The 16,281-nt window shown below is 34.9% G+C and overlaps 2 protein-coding genes and 1 pseudogene across 3 annotated transcripts; 1 reads left to right on the top strand and 2 right to left on the bottom strand.

Annotated features, from left to right (window-relative positions):
- Positions 1-866: 866 nt before the first annotated feature.
- Positions 867-3,071, bottom strand: LOC143541868 (wound-induced basic protein-like). Its single transcript, XM_077034569.1, has 3 exons — positions 3,030-3,071; positions 2,780-2,898; positions 867-1,032 (listed from the first exon to the last, which is right to left on the bottom strand). The coding sequence occupies exons 1-3, from the start codon at positions 3,069-3,071 to the stop codon at positions 960-962; spliced, it is 234 nt and encodes a 77-aa protein (XP_076890684.1). The 3' UTR covers positions 867-959.
- Positions 3,072-7,220: 4,149 nt separating this feature from the next.
- LOC143541863 (uncharacterized) lies at positions 7,221-9,557 on the top strand (annotated as a pseudogene).
- A 4,756-nt stretch (positions 9,558-14,313) lies between these two features.
- On the bottom strand, positions 14,314-15,232 carry LOC143541862 (uncharacterized). 2 transcript variants are annotated; one of them, XM_077034566.1, is made up of 4 exons: positions 14,996-15,232; positions 14,869-14,905; positions 14,669-14,787; positions 14,314-14,565 (listed from the first exon to the last, which is right to left on the bottom strand). In XM_077034566.1, exons 1-4 carry the CDS (start codon positions 15,230-15,232, stop codon positions 14,323-14,325), a joined length of 636 nt encoding a protein of 211 aa, XP_076890681.1. In that variant the 3' UTR covers positions 14,314-14,322. The 2 variants fall into 2 exon arrangements, 1 of the variants encoding a protein (XP_076890681.1); XR_013136820.1 differs by lacking the exon at positions 14,996-15,232 and having other exon boundaries at positions 14,546-14,559; positions 14,869-14,972.
- Positions 15,233-16,281: the final 1,049 nt, after the last annotated feature.

Genomic DNA, 16,281 nt, shown 5'->3' with positions numbered 1-16,281 from the left:
CAGTTGAAACCTCTACATGTATACAGTACTAGTTTAAAACAAAATGTCCTTCGAAAACAAACCAATTATAAAGGTAACATGGGTTTTGATCGAACTACAATTTTATAGATTATGCAGCTATTTATTACATAGTTAAGGTCACACAATAAAATTGTACTTTTACCTTTTTCTTAAAATGGTACATGTACTACCTTTAATATTCTGATATTTAGTACCCCAAACGTAAAATTGTATTGTATTTATCATCCATGTGGCCTATATTAATCATCCATGTGACATTCCGATGCTGACATGAACACAAAAGATTAAAAAAATAAAACAAAAACTTGTTTTTCTCGTTTTTTTTACTATTATTAATTTGAGAGAACAATTATCTAGCATTTGAAAAAAACACAAATAATAAAAACAATATTGTTATTCTATCACCACCAATCCACCACAAAGGGCAATAATTAGAAACCTTTGACCTTTACATTACAAAAAATTTGACCACTTTCTCATCACTTCATCATTAAAAAAAAGCCGGAACATAATGTTGATTGGCAATCAGAACCTCAGATAAAGCACGTTGAACATTATTTCTTTAATAAAGAACAGCTTCTAAGAACAAACAGCTATTCACATTTCACAGATACAATGATTGCATGATATGGTTATCTTGCAATTAAAATGTCTGCATTGTTAAACATCCACAAACCATTGTATCAAACAAATCATTTAGGTTATGTTTTCATTAGCAGCATCATTATCTTTAAGAATTTCAAACCAACACAGTACTTTTAATGCTTTCAGAATTTCAAACCAACAAAATACTTTTAAACGACATTATGCCATTATCCAACATTACTTAAAGAAAATCAACAGAAATAAGAATCTAACAATGATAAGGACTCCATAACAGCTGAATGGATAACAAAAAAAAAACAACACCTTACATGTGTCTAGTAGATAAAAGATCATTACTCGTTCATGACAGGTTTGTTTTCATTAGCTTTCGGCTTGTGCTCTTTTGGTCTTTGCTCCTCAGTTTTCCTGCAAAAGTGAACAGCAAATTAGGCACACAACTAATAATAAAAACAGTTAACTATTATCTTTAAAACAAGAAATTGCTGACGTCGCACTGGTAGCTTGAAAATTGCTTACTAAAATTATTATCTTTAAAACAAGAAAATTGGTTATGTGGCACAGCCTTCACAGGTAGCTTGAACCAATTGGTTACCCTTTGATCAAGTAACCATATTCAGGCCACGTGGTACATAAGATGATAAATTTTACAAGTTGTATACATTTAAAGGTTATGATTTTAGCTTGATACACACTGTTAATAATTGTATCAAGCTATTTATAGTTAGGTGCACCTAAAAGACCATAATAAGGTCAATCACATATATGAAGAACGAATGAAAGAATCACTAAACGGCCATAACAACAAATCCCTAACGACAGTGAATCAACCATAACCCTATAATATAACCAGTTTTGCTGTTGGTTTTCTCCAAAGGAAAAAGTAATCAAGACTTGCAAACTGTTTGATTACTTGAGTAATGCCTATATAGTTGCATCATTATTGATGCTTATAGAAGCTTATATAAAGCCAACTATGGTTTGAACATTAATTAGAGTATACTTCAAAGCAAAAGGAAGACAAGTATCCAAAAGTGACATATGTTTCTCTGTGAAAACATTGACCTGTTGTCTTTCTACTTCTCTAATTCTCTTCTTCATCTTAATGTAAATCATGCCAATAATCAAGACACATCATCATAGTTCTATATCTAATCAAATTCACTTCACATATTCTCATTCAGAATTCACAAATTCATACCTAATATAAGCATTTCAATCATCAATGCACCTATCAATTAACCAAACAAACATCAATCAATAATAAGCTAATTCACTACATGAAACAAGGACATCCAAGGTCATACATACTGAAATCAGAACAAAAACCTAGGTATGCAAACAAGCCGAGGTGCTTGTGAGCTAGCCGAACTCGGATTGATAAAAAGTTCGAAACGAGCCAAGCTTTTTCGAAAAGCTCATTTAGTTATCGAGCCAGAGCTTGAGTATTATATGGAATGTTCGTTTAAGCTTGTCGAGCCTTAACAACAAGCCTTGTGTATTTTTAAGTTTAAGTTCTTTTGGACTTCTATGCATTCATTTCACACTGCACAACCAAAGTTTTTTCTCAAAATATATAAATTTTTAAAAACGTTTATAAATTAATTATAAATAATTAATGAGCTGAGTCCGAGCTTGAAAAAACAACTCAAGAGCCGAGCTCAAACTCTCGTACATCAAAACAAGCCGAGCTCGAACTCTCATATGCCAAAACAAGCTGAGCTCGAGCTCTCGTACGGCAAAACAAGCCGAGCTCGAGCTCTCGTAAGGCAAAACAAGCCAAGCTCGAGCTCTTGTAAGTCAAAACGAGCCTAGCTCTAGCTCTCGACAGTCAAAATGACCCAAGCTCTCGTCAGTCAAAACAAGCAGACCTAGAGCCCAGTCGAGCTCTCGTCAGTCAAAACGGGCCAAGCTCGAGCTCTCAACCGGTCAAAACAAGCGGATACCCCTACGAAAATCAAGCGCAGTCGAACCCAAACTATAAATTACAAACTCCTATTAAGAACAATCAATAAGAATCATTACAACCACTCCATATGAATCAAATAACAAACAAACCAATAAGCAAATGCTCAAATCGCATAATACAACTTACGTCATCAACAAACAGTACAATATACAAACCCTAGGTCAAATTGAACGAAACAAAACATACCTCTTATCCGAAGAGCCTCCTTTCTGGCTGAGGAAGGATCGGAACAGCGGAGAGTTGACGTCGTAAATCAATGTCGATGGAAATTGGTATGCTTTCAATATACGATACGAGTTCGGCGCCTTCTAAAACCCTAATTTTCTAAAGCTGCTTTGGATTTATAGGGGGGAAATGAAGTTTCCGGGTCGAACCCAAATCCGGGTTAGACTTTCAAATACTTTTTATTACATGTATTTAGGTTTACTCATATTACATGATTAGTCCATAACTTTCTAAAATAACAAGTGTCATTCATAGTTTGTTGCGAATAAAACTGTTGCTACCTAATGTGGATGGTTGTTAAAAGTTTCAGTTAAGTGGGTGTTTAGTAAGTTTATTGTTAATGAATATGAGCTTCTTGTTCTCGGTGACGGTCATGGATTACGAGCTTTCTCAATGATCGTCATTATTTTGTAATTGAGATTATTATTTGGTGTTTTAAATATGTACTTCAAAATACTCAAGGTCGATAGTTCGGGGCGGCGCAAGCTGGTATGGGGAGGACAAGGTTTTCGAAGTCTAAAATCATGGGTTTGTAGGTGATGAATCCGACACATGAGGCGATGTTCAAAAGGGTGATTTTGTTTTGGCGAATTTGACTAACTTCGACGATCTTGTTAGTGATGTTGACCGGCCCTATATGACTCATGCATGCATATAGGACTTGTATTGGTCTATTCTACTTGTATAGGCACATAAAGTTTTTAGAAAATTACTAATTATTCTTAAACAAACTAGAAATTCGAGAGGCAACAAACAGCTTTTTTTTAGATATTTTTACAATTGTTTTATTATATAAGAGTCATAGATACTGGTGTAAGTGAATTACGATCTACTTTGTTTTCGTATTAATCGTACGTTTAGATACTAGTGTAAATGAATAACGAACTACTTTGTTTTGATATTAATCGTACGTTTATATTCCATTACGTTCTTTCTGACGACTAAATACTAGGAAAAGCTTACTATTTGTTGGTTGTTGGTCAGTCATCTTGTTGTTCTCATTGTTATTGATGATATGAGATTTGATATTTAACCTATTTGGATGTGGTGAGATATTCGAATTTTATTACTTAGACTCATATTCGTTCAGTTTAATTTTATTACAAAGATATATATAAAAAGGTATGGCTGATAATTGGAAGTATAAGAGCATTCACAATTCATCTACTATATTTTGTGAGTGATGTTTTTATTAATATAAGGAGTGGTTTAAGATGTTGTGAATGGAGAATAAAAAGATGTCGTGATTTTTCTATATATTAGAAAAGTTATTGTAGCACCCTAATTTTTTTTTTAATATATTTTAGAAATGGTTGTGAGTAAATAAGAGAAAATAGGTAATCAAACAATTAAATCAACATAATTTTGTCCACATTTCCTTCACCTAGGTTGTTCACATATGCTTCCATGTCATCAACCTTTCACAAATCTAATTTTCATATATTCACAATAAAATTTTAATCAATGATATTGACTTTTATATTTTTGTAACTTATTAATGTAATTATTGTTAGAATTAAAAAACTTATTAAATTTACTATGTTTAAATTGTTCATCGTTTCTTCTTTAAAAGGCACATGCTTCGTTCAAAACTCATAACGTTCCCCATCGTTTGTAACTAGATACTTCGTCTCATCTATAACCGGTTATTCATGATTTGTTGGTTTCATAATCCAAGCAACATCAAATTTGTTCATCGTTTGCAATTATCAGGTATGATATATATTTTAGTGTTTAATAGATTTTTGTAAAGAATCTAACTAATATATTAAAGGAAAACCAATTTGTTCACTTGTCCTTCTCCTAGGGTGTCCACCTAATGTTCCAAGTCATCCACTTTCCATGCTTATAATTTCCACATAATTAATCAATTAATTTTAATCCTAATGCTAATCTTCTTACTATACTATTAGAGCAAAACAAGATATCTACATGGCTTTAAATAGGATGTCCACATAAGTTTACAAGGTTTTCATCTCTAGAATTGCCACATGATTCACTAATTAATATTTTTTAGAATCATAACCTCACTAATTAATGTTTTATAGAATCATAACCAACTATTTCCTTTCAAATGATTTAAATCTAACTAATATATTAAAACAACATAATTTTGTCCGCATGTCGTTCACCTAGGTTGTCCACATAGGCTTCCATGTCATCAACCTTCCATAAATCTAATTTCCACATATTCACAATAAATATTTAATCAATGATATTGACTTTTATATTTTTGTAACTTATTAATGTTATTATTATATTAATTATTCTAAATATTGTTAGAATTAAAAAAACTTCATAAATTTACTAGGTTTAAATTGTTCATCGTTTCTTCTTTAAAAGGCACATGCTTCGTTCAAAACTCATAACGCTCCCCATCGTTTGTAACCAGATTCTTCGCCTCATCTATAACCGGTTATTCATGATTTGTCGGTTTCATAATTCAAACAACATCAAATCTGTTCATCGTTTGAAATTATCAAGTATGATTTATATTTTAGTGTTTAATCAATTTTGTGAAGAATCTAATCTAACTAATATATTAAAGCAACATAATTTTGTCCGCATGTCGTTCACCTAGGTTGTCCACATAGGCTTCCATGTCATCAACATTCCATAAATCTAATTTCCACATATTCACAATAAATATTTAATCAATGATATTGACTTTTATATTTTTATAACTTATTAATGTAATTATGATATTAATTATTCTAAATATTGTTATAATTAAAAAAACTTATTAAATTTTACTAGGTTTAAATTGTTCATGGTTTCTTCTTTAAAAGGCACATGCTTCGTTCATAACTCATAACTTTGTAACCAGATTCTTCGTCTCATCTATAACCGGTTATTCATGATTTGTTGGTTTCATAATCCAAGCAACATCAAATCTGTTCATCGTTTGCAATTATCAGGTATGATATATATTTTAGTGTTTAATAGATTTTTGTGAAGAATCCAACTAATATATTAAAGGAACCAATTTGTCCACTTGTCCTTCTCCTAAAGTGTCCACCTAATGTTCCAAGTCATCCGCTTTCCAGGCTTATAATTTCCACATAATTAATCAATTAGTTTTAATCCTAATGCTAATCTTCTTACTATACTATTAAAACAAAACAAGATATCTACATGGCCTTAATGTCACACCCCAACCTAAGGCGGAAATGCCGGGGCGTAATCCGATTGCTTACAGCTCGAAGATACTATTATAAATAAAATGTGACAATATCTAATTAATTATTTTAATTCAAATGTACACACAATAATCAAATACAACAAAACAATTCAAATAAATAAATACAATCAATTAAATTTAAGTTTGTCTTCAATATAACCTATGGTCTAGACTAAATATCCATATTTCAATCTAAGCAACCTGCATGTTGCTCGTATAGAAATATATGAGTCGTATGAAACCCTAGTCATCGAATGTTTGACAAATGTACAAAATTGTTTTGTATGGAAAAGTTATACGACTCGCATAGATCTTGCCTAGGGGTGTCAATTCTTGACACAACCCGAAACACGACACGGAAAATATAGGTTTTGGGTCGCTGACACGAGCCGTTTTCTTAAACAGGTCAACCCGAACCCGGCACGTTTAAAAAACAGGTAAACCCGAACCCGAACCGTTAAAAAGTAGGTTCACCTGTTAACCCGTTTAAGAATTTTAGAGAAGTTGATATTTAGATTTTAGATAATAAATTTTAAAATTTGAAGTTAAATACTTAGATTTTTAATTTTTCATATATCAATTAACTTTAAAAAGTAAAATGAATTTCTTTTTAAACTACTTTGTCTACTTTTTACTTTCAACATTTATATTTTATTAGTTCAAACCGTCCATTCTCTGGCTATTTTCATTTGTTTATTCTTATCTTGAGCTAAATATGTGAATATAAATTTGTTAATTGGGAATTAGAGTTAAATACACAAAAACAATTAGATCTATCAAAAACTATTAACAACTTTTAAATGAATATAAGTAATTAATTATTAAGTCAATAGGTATTGTTCATATTCGTATACGAAAGTAAAATGGGTTGACCCGAAACACAACCCGACACGACACGAGTTTAAATGGGTTGACACGAGTAAATATTTGGTTGGGTTTGGGTTTGGGTTGAAGAATCTCAATACGCTAATCCGTCAATCCGAAACTCATTAACCCGTCAACCCAACACGATTGAATAGGGCGTGACTCTCACATCCCTTTCCAAACCATGTGATTAATTATAGAAAACAAAGTTATACTTTATTCTTTCAGACACGCCGAATTCAAACCCCCCCGAGCGCCTATTATTCAAACTAATCGAGCAACACTTGCAGTCGCAGGTTCACTCACAAACTTCTCGCCTTCAATGTCTTACCGGATCTGAACAGTTATTATACAACAATGGGTGTGTTAAAAGAGTCCTGGTGTTTCTGCAACGGCATATGCAAGTCGGAAAGAACCAAATCCGCCATATTTTCCGGCAAAGCTCCGTCCATGGCTCGAATTAACACCGGCACCGGCTTCCTTATTCACAAGAACCTTCTTCTTACAACTCACGCTATTCTTCCTTCTGCAGCCGCCGAGATCCGCCTTCAAAACGGTGCCCGTGTTTCCACGTGTCCTCATAGGTAATTATTATCTAATTGATGTGTTTGTGATTGCGTATGTGATGTTTGATCGAATTGGGTCCGTACTAGTAATTAATCTTAGGTCTGAATGTTGGGTTTCGGTTTCATAAACCCTGAATCTTCAGTTTCGTTTGATTTATTATTCAGTTGACCGACTAGCGATTAAGTGGGATTAATAGTACTGGAGTTTTATGTATATTTTTTCAAAATAAGCATAATTTTTCAAATACTTTTGACCATTTTGACCTACTTTGACCAATTTTAAAAGAGCTCGAGCTCAGCTCATGATTTATTTTTCAAGCTCAGGCTGGTCTCGTTTATTATTTATTAACTACTGTAATTTATATACGCCTCTAATTATTTTTATATTATTATATATTTTGATAAAAACTTTAAACGAGCTTGAGCTCGTGTAGTACCTCAAAAGAGCCAAATCCCGGCTCGAGCTCAGCTGTGCGGCGTGAAATTAATACATAGAGTCCAAAAAGGTTAAATTTAGAAATACACAAGGCTCGATGATCCTAAACGAGCTCGAGCTTGGGCTCGATAACTAAACAAGCTTTATTAGAGGATCGGGCTTGGGTTGAGCTCAAGAAAGTTTGGCTTTGTTTTGGGCTTTTAATCATTTCGAGCTCGAGTAGCTTGCGAGCAGCTTGGGTTGTTTGCACCCCTAGATTTTAGGTGCTGATTAGGTGAAATCGAATCAGTAGCCCTTTCCTTTGATTTCTGATTAATTAGCGATTAATTGGCGCCTAATCGCGATTTTTACAACACTGGTTATATCTTTAATGCTTACATTATCAAATCATCAACAGGTTCTTCATCACTAGCTCGATCCTTGATCTAACCATAGTATGGTTAGACGCCATTGACGCAGACTCAACCACCTCAAGCCAACAATCTCACTATCTGAAACCATGCTCGAAACCAAATCTAGACCTCGGTCGTATGGTCTACCTGTTAGGCTACACTGCAAACAACGAGCTAACCATCGGTGAAGGCAAGGTTGTTATAGCCACCGACAACCTTATAAAAGTTAGCCCAGATGGTCAAACCTGGACCCCTGGTTCAGCCGGTTTCGACATGCACGGTAACCTTTCGTTCATGGTCTGTGACCCAATGAAGCTTGCCACGTCAGACGCCACAAGATCATCATCAACTTCATCTTCTACATCATCTGTTGAGAAGAATAATGGAACTCAATTTGGTATACCGATTTATATAATATACGATTGGTTGAATCAGCATTGGGAAGGAAGTCTTGATGATTTTGTAAGTAAACCGAAGCTCCCGATTATAAGGTTAATGTCATCGGGCCAAAAGAGTGAGTACTCGTGTTCTTCGTTTACCAAAAGACGGGTATTTAAAATGACTGAAAATGATAACATGGATCAACCCGGGTCTAGTTCTTCCCAAGACGAAACCTTGCCCGTTAATGTTACAACTCACGCACAGGGGATCCCGCCTCCTGAGATTTACGAGTCACCAAAATTGACCTCCCATCCGTTAGTGGAATAAGCCCAAACTCGGATCTTGGATACTAACTTTCGACCTAGTGAAGAGAAGTCAAATCGGATAGCAGAAGCTGAGATTGAGTCAACGGGCTCGGTAGGCGGGGCCCACAGCGAGGTTCAGTCATGTGCGTCCCAGATTGAGTTCGCCCAGGGGCAAAATGGGTATTCCAGTGACGGACAGACCACAATGTACTCTGCAGAAACAGCCGAGAGCCGTAATTACCCGAGCCCAAAAGAAGGTCGGTTTAATAATCAGCAGGTTGGGAGGAGCCAGAGCTGTGTAAATTACAACCGATGGGGGTCGGGTCCAGGTTCGGTTCAGAGGAATCCGATTGCACGAAGAGGTACATATGGTTATTCACAGGCTGCAACATCTCAAAGGAGCAATGACTATTATAGCCCTACCGTTTCTTCAATCATGAAGAAACAGAATAACTCGGAGCGGCTGCCTAATAAGCAGAGACCGAATGCTGCCCGTTCATCTCCAAAATGGGCCTTTTAGCTTCGATTTTTGATGTAAAATGTATCATTTTATATGTTGTGTTTCATTTTTGAGCATAATGGAAATCTTTATTAACAGTTTTGACAGTTGACTTGAAAGATTCTGATATGGGACCGATTAGTCAAATATTATTCGGTTGTTGTTATAAACAAGACATTCTTGTTGAGCAAAGACACTCAAATGAATAGGAAAACATGATACAAACAATCATTATGGACAAAACAAACTCAAAATACTATTGTTACTAAATCTTGAATTCTTGAATATTAGAATGATTCTAAGTATGGGTTGGTGACGCGGGGAAGGCAGGGCGTATCGCCACCTCGACTTGTGTTAAACCATCCATGCTCCTCTAACAACCTCTCAACCAGATTCCCGACAACATAAGACACACCCGACACTGATACTGCAATTATAATGTAGTATACGACTGTTTTGAAGTACTCAAAAACCGTGCACTTGTTGATGTAAGCTTTGATTATTGCCAATAACGTGACACATATAAGAGACGTGGTTGCAACCACCACGAGTGCAAGGTCCTTATCTTTGGTCTCGTGATATGAGTACCTGTATGTAATTGGTGGGAACGCCCCAAACACGAGGAAAGATAGTATTGTGATGAACGCATGTAGTGGGAAGTAGTTTACTTGTCCGAATAGCTCTTCGTACTTATTAGTTGTTGCTTTGTTTGTTTCTTGGCTTGAGCTGTTCTTGTAACAGCTGTCTCTAAGGTCCCAAAGCTGAAGATATGCTTTTTATTAAACATATTATTTTAAAGCGTGTAAGATGTTTAAACTTTAAACACTCGGTTTTACTTACATTGTGACCGATGATAAAGATCCCACCGATTAAACTTGCAAGTGCCAAAGATACTATGCTCACTGTACAAATAGAAATATATTTTATTGTTAGTATTAGTATATGATATTATAGACTTCAAGCCTGAACAAGATCAAAACGGGCCCAAATGGGTAACACGGGTTGACCCGTCCTTGTTGCCGCTTATACCAACATGTGTTATATGAAGCAAATCTCAATAAACAAGAGCATATCAAACTTACATGTAGTGACATTAGAAGCAGAAGCAGATACTACAACACTTAAGCTTGCAATCACCTCCATTAAACCGCCATAAACAATACTCTTAAAGATCTCTGCAAGAATGCCTTCATAACCGAGACATGATCTTCCTCTAGATCGTGCAACAGGTATGAGTTCTGCATCATAAATAAGCGTGATTACATGAAAAACAACATATACGTACACTTTGAGCTCTTTATATCATTCGGTTTCTAGTTGTTACCCGGTTTGTTCTCAATGGTGATCGTCGTATCATCATCTTCTTTAGCATTGGAAGATTCAGGTATATCTGAAGAAAGTATATGGTAAGTTCCTGCAAAAAAATCCAAGCCAAAAGCATTTTAAATTTTCAAGCATGCATAAATTATTAATAAAAATATTGTTTTCAGATATTGAACACTTCACCTTGGTTGACAGAAGCAGTCTCGGTGACATATTTAGGAGCTTGGACTTGATGAGAACTTATTATGGACTGTCGATTCATATACAACGGTTCTAATTGCTCAGGGTCTTTTAGTTTCAGATCGTTCCCTTTGACATATTTAGGATCCTCAACTTGACCGAAACTTATTACAGACTGTCGATTAACATAAAATGGTTCCGGTTGCAGCTGAGGATCTTCTAGTTTCAGGTTGTTCCCTGTTACATATTCAGGAGCTTGAACTTGCTCTGAACTTATTATGGACTCGCGATTCACATACAACACTGAATCTTGTTGCAGAGGATCTTCTTGCTTCAAATCTTTTTGTTCCTTCCCGACAACCCAAAATATACTAAAACAAGATTCTGTTTATTTTCAAGCAAAGTTTTAGATAGAAATAATGAAAGTGATACCTTAAATTAGTATTTAATAATCTTAACATTACCATTTTCATGAGCTGCAGGTTTCTGTTTTTGCTCACCATCAGATGATCTTTTTCGGAAAATATTGAATGGGTTAAAACAACCGTTGCCTGTTAAGAAAGGCTTGATCAGCTGGTGCAAAACGTATGTATGATCTCAAAAGTCAAATGTAACGATGTTGTTTTAATTACCTGAGCAAGCGAATAAACTTAAGCATGAAAAACATCTGACAAGATCTTTTTGTTCGTGTTCTGGCTCGGTTGGTCGATGCAAGAACACTTTTCTACGAAGAATAACTTTTGTAATTTCAGACTTGCAGTTTGGACAATGCATAGAATGTGTTGCAAGCTTTGGTCTCACCTTTTCAAATTCTAACTCCACTGCTTCCTCTTCAATAACTTGTCCAATATTGTTGTTAGAACTTTCTCCGGTTTCCAGTTGACTTGCACCGGTTTTGTGCAAGATTTCATCTTCTCTGTTCGTGGCGATGGAGTCCAACGCAAGCCACCATTGCTCCGCCCCCTCGTCAGCCATAACTCTTCTTGGCCACCACCACAATACCAATTATGCTTTTCCAAAGTCTATGTTTGAAATTAACTTAAAAATAATAATAAATTAGTTGTCATAGTTTCACATGATTTATTTATGTTTCTCTATCATATAAGCCAAGATCAATTATTTTACAATAAGCTTAGTCCCATAATAATGTATAATTAGCATTATTATTTTTTAAACGTGACATTGTTGTTTTAAACTTTTAATCATTTATATTGAATTATGTAATAATGTAAGTTCTAAAGGTTTAATGATTGTGTATTTTCTGTGCATGCATTTGATGATTTGAGTTACCTTATGTAAAAGAAGTCACATAGTTTTCTAAAATAATTATTGTACAGCTGTGTGAACATTTTAATTACTTTAATTCTTTTTGGAATATCAATGTAGAGCAAATAAGTAACGACGTGACAATACGTGGGTACAAGGTATATGCCTACTTGCCTTGTCAGCTTAAATAATACATATATTTAGTCAAAACTACTTTACATTTAACAATTCTCTAAATATACCACCAATTCTTCCTTCTGGTTTTCAGTCTGCTCCAGGCTGAAACTAAAAGAAAACGGAAGCCCTGTTATATAGCTTATATATTGTTTCAGCCCGGACCAGACCGAAACTAGACTACGACGTTTATCAACTGTTTCGTTGGTTCAAAAATACTGTCGGAATTCATTGCAACCAACCATGATTGACTCAATTGTTTAATTCCAAATCAACGAAATTCTTGGTTCAATAACATGATCAGCCAGGTTTTATTCATCAACATGATTATCTGAACATGAATACGAACTTGTTTTTTCTGTTTATTATAGTCTTTCTATGCTTATCTTCTCATGCTATTTTGCAACTCTTACTGCATAAGCCATTAAGCGTTTTTGAGTGAAAAGTTGAGTACCCCCCATGTCTACATGGCAGTGACATGACGAGAGGTTTTTCACCTCTTAGTTAAACCACTACACATAACCTTACTGAAGCTCAATAAAATGGTTGTGTGAATATCGGCATAATATCGAAGCATCTAAAGAAAGTGACACCAAATGGTATACTATTACATAAGTTGGCATAAGCTTATATGAAGTCAAATTGAGATCCAAGTTGATAAAACGGCCCAGTTAGTGACGGATACATGAATGTTGGATAGGGTAGAGGGATATAAATAGATACAAAGTGAGTCGAGTAAAAAGCCAAATGATAATAAAACAATATTATACCGTTATATAAAATAATTCATTAAAAAAAAAATAGAAAAAAAATACATCTTAAAGTTGTCTTTTAGCCAAAAATTTAAGCTAAACAAACAACTTAACCTAAACTAAAAGATCAAAAGTGATTTCAAATTAAAAGAGTATTAACTTTAAGATGCTTACAAGGTAATAGAATTAAGTTTAGAGGGCTAGAGCTTCAGGCCGGTGGGCGCCGGACAGTTGGGCGCTCAGCAGCAAAGAAAAATCCAGCAACCATCGGTTACACTGGAGGACGGGGTCACTAACTTAAGGTTAATAACTTAAAATCAAATTCTATATTAACTCAGGTCGTCCGATTTGTCCAATTGCATTGCCTGCAATTTGGATTTGTTTTGTACTAAACATACCCATGCTAGCATTTCTAGTTTGGTATAACAAAACACAAAATTGAAAACTTGGTACGAAACGAATGACATATTTTTATCATATGGACATCATTAAATTCACGTAGATTTTAAAACAACCCGATTTTATTCTATCCCAACCCAAACCAAAATAATCATGTTTAGAGGGTGTTTGGGATTCCTTATTTTAGCTCCTTAAAACTTTTCAATAAGTTAATAAGTTAAAAAAGTGTAACTTTTCCCTCTCCCATCAAAAACAATCCCAAACACCTTAGTCCTTTTCATAAAGTTAATAAGTTACAAGTTGGTAAAAATATGCAATCCCAAGCACCCCCTTAGAACAACACGTTCTAATCCGAACCCCATCCGACCCACTTGTTAGCCAAGTATGTCATTCAGTATAGGGACTCAATAATCATGAATTCCAACTAAATATTTAAGTAATAAAAAAAAGAAGAGCAATTCACTGCACAGATTCAGACAAAATGGTTCACACATAAGAAGACCAAGCAACCTATGTGACCAACTACAACACAACTGTGGTCCAAATAACCATTCAATCAGTTCACTTCCTACCCTGCTGCTGCTGCATATAATCCCCACCAACGCACAAAAAAAGAAAAAAAGAAATAAAAAAAACGCCCGAGAACTAATATCCTTAAGACCCATCATTGATGCCTACTGATCAGCCATATACCTGTGTTTTCAGTACTCGTTAGTCCAAATATTTATTTTAACAAAATATTAGCATAATAAATACTTTAAAGGATTAGTTATGCACACCTTGAACTCACTTGGTGGTAGGGAGGTAAACCCTGATAAGATTTTTAACAGTAAGCTTCTGCCTGCATGACGGGCACTTATGCTGAGCCTTGATTGCAGCTGTGATACACGCCTTACAAAATATATGACCACACTTCGTGGTCATTTCCTCGACTAGCGGGCCCATACAAACCGGACAGCTAAAAGTCGGTTCTGGTGGCGGCGGCGGCGGCGGCGGCGGTGGTGGCGGCGGTGGTGCAACCGTCTGCCATTACAAAACAGAAAACGAGTCAAAAACTACCCAAGGTGTTAATTTAGACAAAAAAAAAGGTTAAAAAACCTTCTAAATCATTTTATTTAATAGATTAAACTACCATAAAGCCGCTGCTTCCTTCAAGATTAACATAAAGTTCACAATCAATGCTTGGTGGATTTGGATGACGTCTTCTGCGTTTGTTAACCGCTCCACGACCAAGCCTACTAGCAACATCTTCTGTCATATACATCGAATTAGTTAATTGTGCTACAAAGCATACGATGATATAATAATATATAATAATAATCAAATTCTTACCAGCATCAACATCAATCACCAATCTCCTATTTCTAGCCTGAAAACAAATTGAAAGTACACATTAATAATATGAACTCAAATGATACAAGTAGATAAAACAAGCAAAGTGTAAGAATATGCAACTCACTTCTTCGAATGCTGTTGGTGATGATATAACCACATCATCATCCAATGCTTCCACATCAATGGATGCAGGGTGTATGGATCCAGCTGACTGATGAGATTGAAGGGCATGGTTTGCTAGAAGAGTGAGCCCGACCCCACCCGCTTGCTCCAGGCTGTCAAGTGGAGGACCATTAAGATCCAGCTCTCCTTTCCTTCGCCTGTTTCGTTCATGCCTCAAAATGTGCCCCTCATTACTCATTCTTTCAAGTTTTAGCAAGAAAACAAACCTCTATCAGATATATTCATGAAAAATATAACATAAGTAGTTAAAACCTAATAACATGTAAGACAATAGTTCAGATATATAAAACAAAAGCATAACTTCAAAGATATTATGTTTGAAATAAACACACGTCTCTCTTTGTGATCATGGCCGCCATCTGTTCGTCTATGTGGATTTGCAAAATATGTCAAAAATATTATTTTCAAATTATAAATGGTAATATAATATTTATTTTGGTTATATTATTTCTTTATATAACATGAATTTCTCCATTAAGATAAAGCCATTAGGTCTGATTCCAATCTGAAATTTATTTAGGTTGTTATATCGTTAAGTGGATATACCACCGCTAACAGGATAAGTATACAACCGATCTGGTATCGATTGCCATGACACGTATCGACATCCTGATCTGTCATGACAACTGGCGTTATGGATCGACAAGGACAACGATATAGTCATTACCCTGGATACGGTACATCATTGTTACATTATCCTAACCATTCGCGGCATAATCAATGTTGTCTGACTAAGTAAGGACATTTAATGACTACAACAATAAAGATCTTCATAATCATACATGAAAACTTATGATACAGTCACACAGAATCAAGAAGAAAACCTAGCTATTGGTGATAACAAGCCAATCTTTAGATTTACATACTATTCAGAGCATCAAGCAGCAGAAACACGTTGATCACTCATCATTAAATACCTTTCATGCACTTCTACTACGCTTCATTAAAAACACCAAAAAGTAAGCGTAAAATCATAAATCACCAGTTTAAACATAGAAATTCAAAATTGAATTACACGATATCAGTCTACAACACATAACGTGACAAGAATAGAGATTTCTAACATAAACCTGAAAAAAAAAGTTTACGATCACGAACGTAAACATAACTATACACATTCAGGAGCAAATAAGTCATCAAAAAACCGTAAACATAATAAAACCAAACGAACATCAACTATTCAAAACACCGTACACATACTAGAATAAAAACACAAACATCAAATAA

Source organism: Bidens hawaiensis, unplaced genomic scaffold (genome assembly GCF_021521415.1).
Source record: "Bidens hawaiensis isolate Kalapana, Puna unplaced genomic scaffold, B.hawaiensis_p1.1 tig00012684_1, whole genome shotgun sequence".
NCBI classification, from domain to species: Eukaryota; Viridiplantae; Streptophyta; class Magnoliopsida; order Asterales; family Asteraceae; genus Bidens; species Bidens hawaiensis.
The sequence above is the reverse complement of the archived record's forward strand: the minus strand, read 5'-3'. Positions and strand labels throughout refer to the sequence as shown.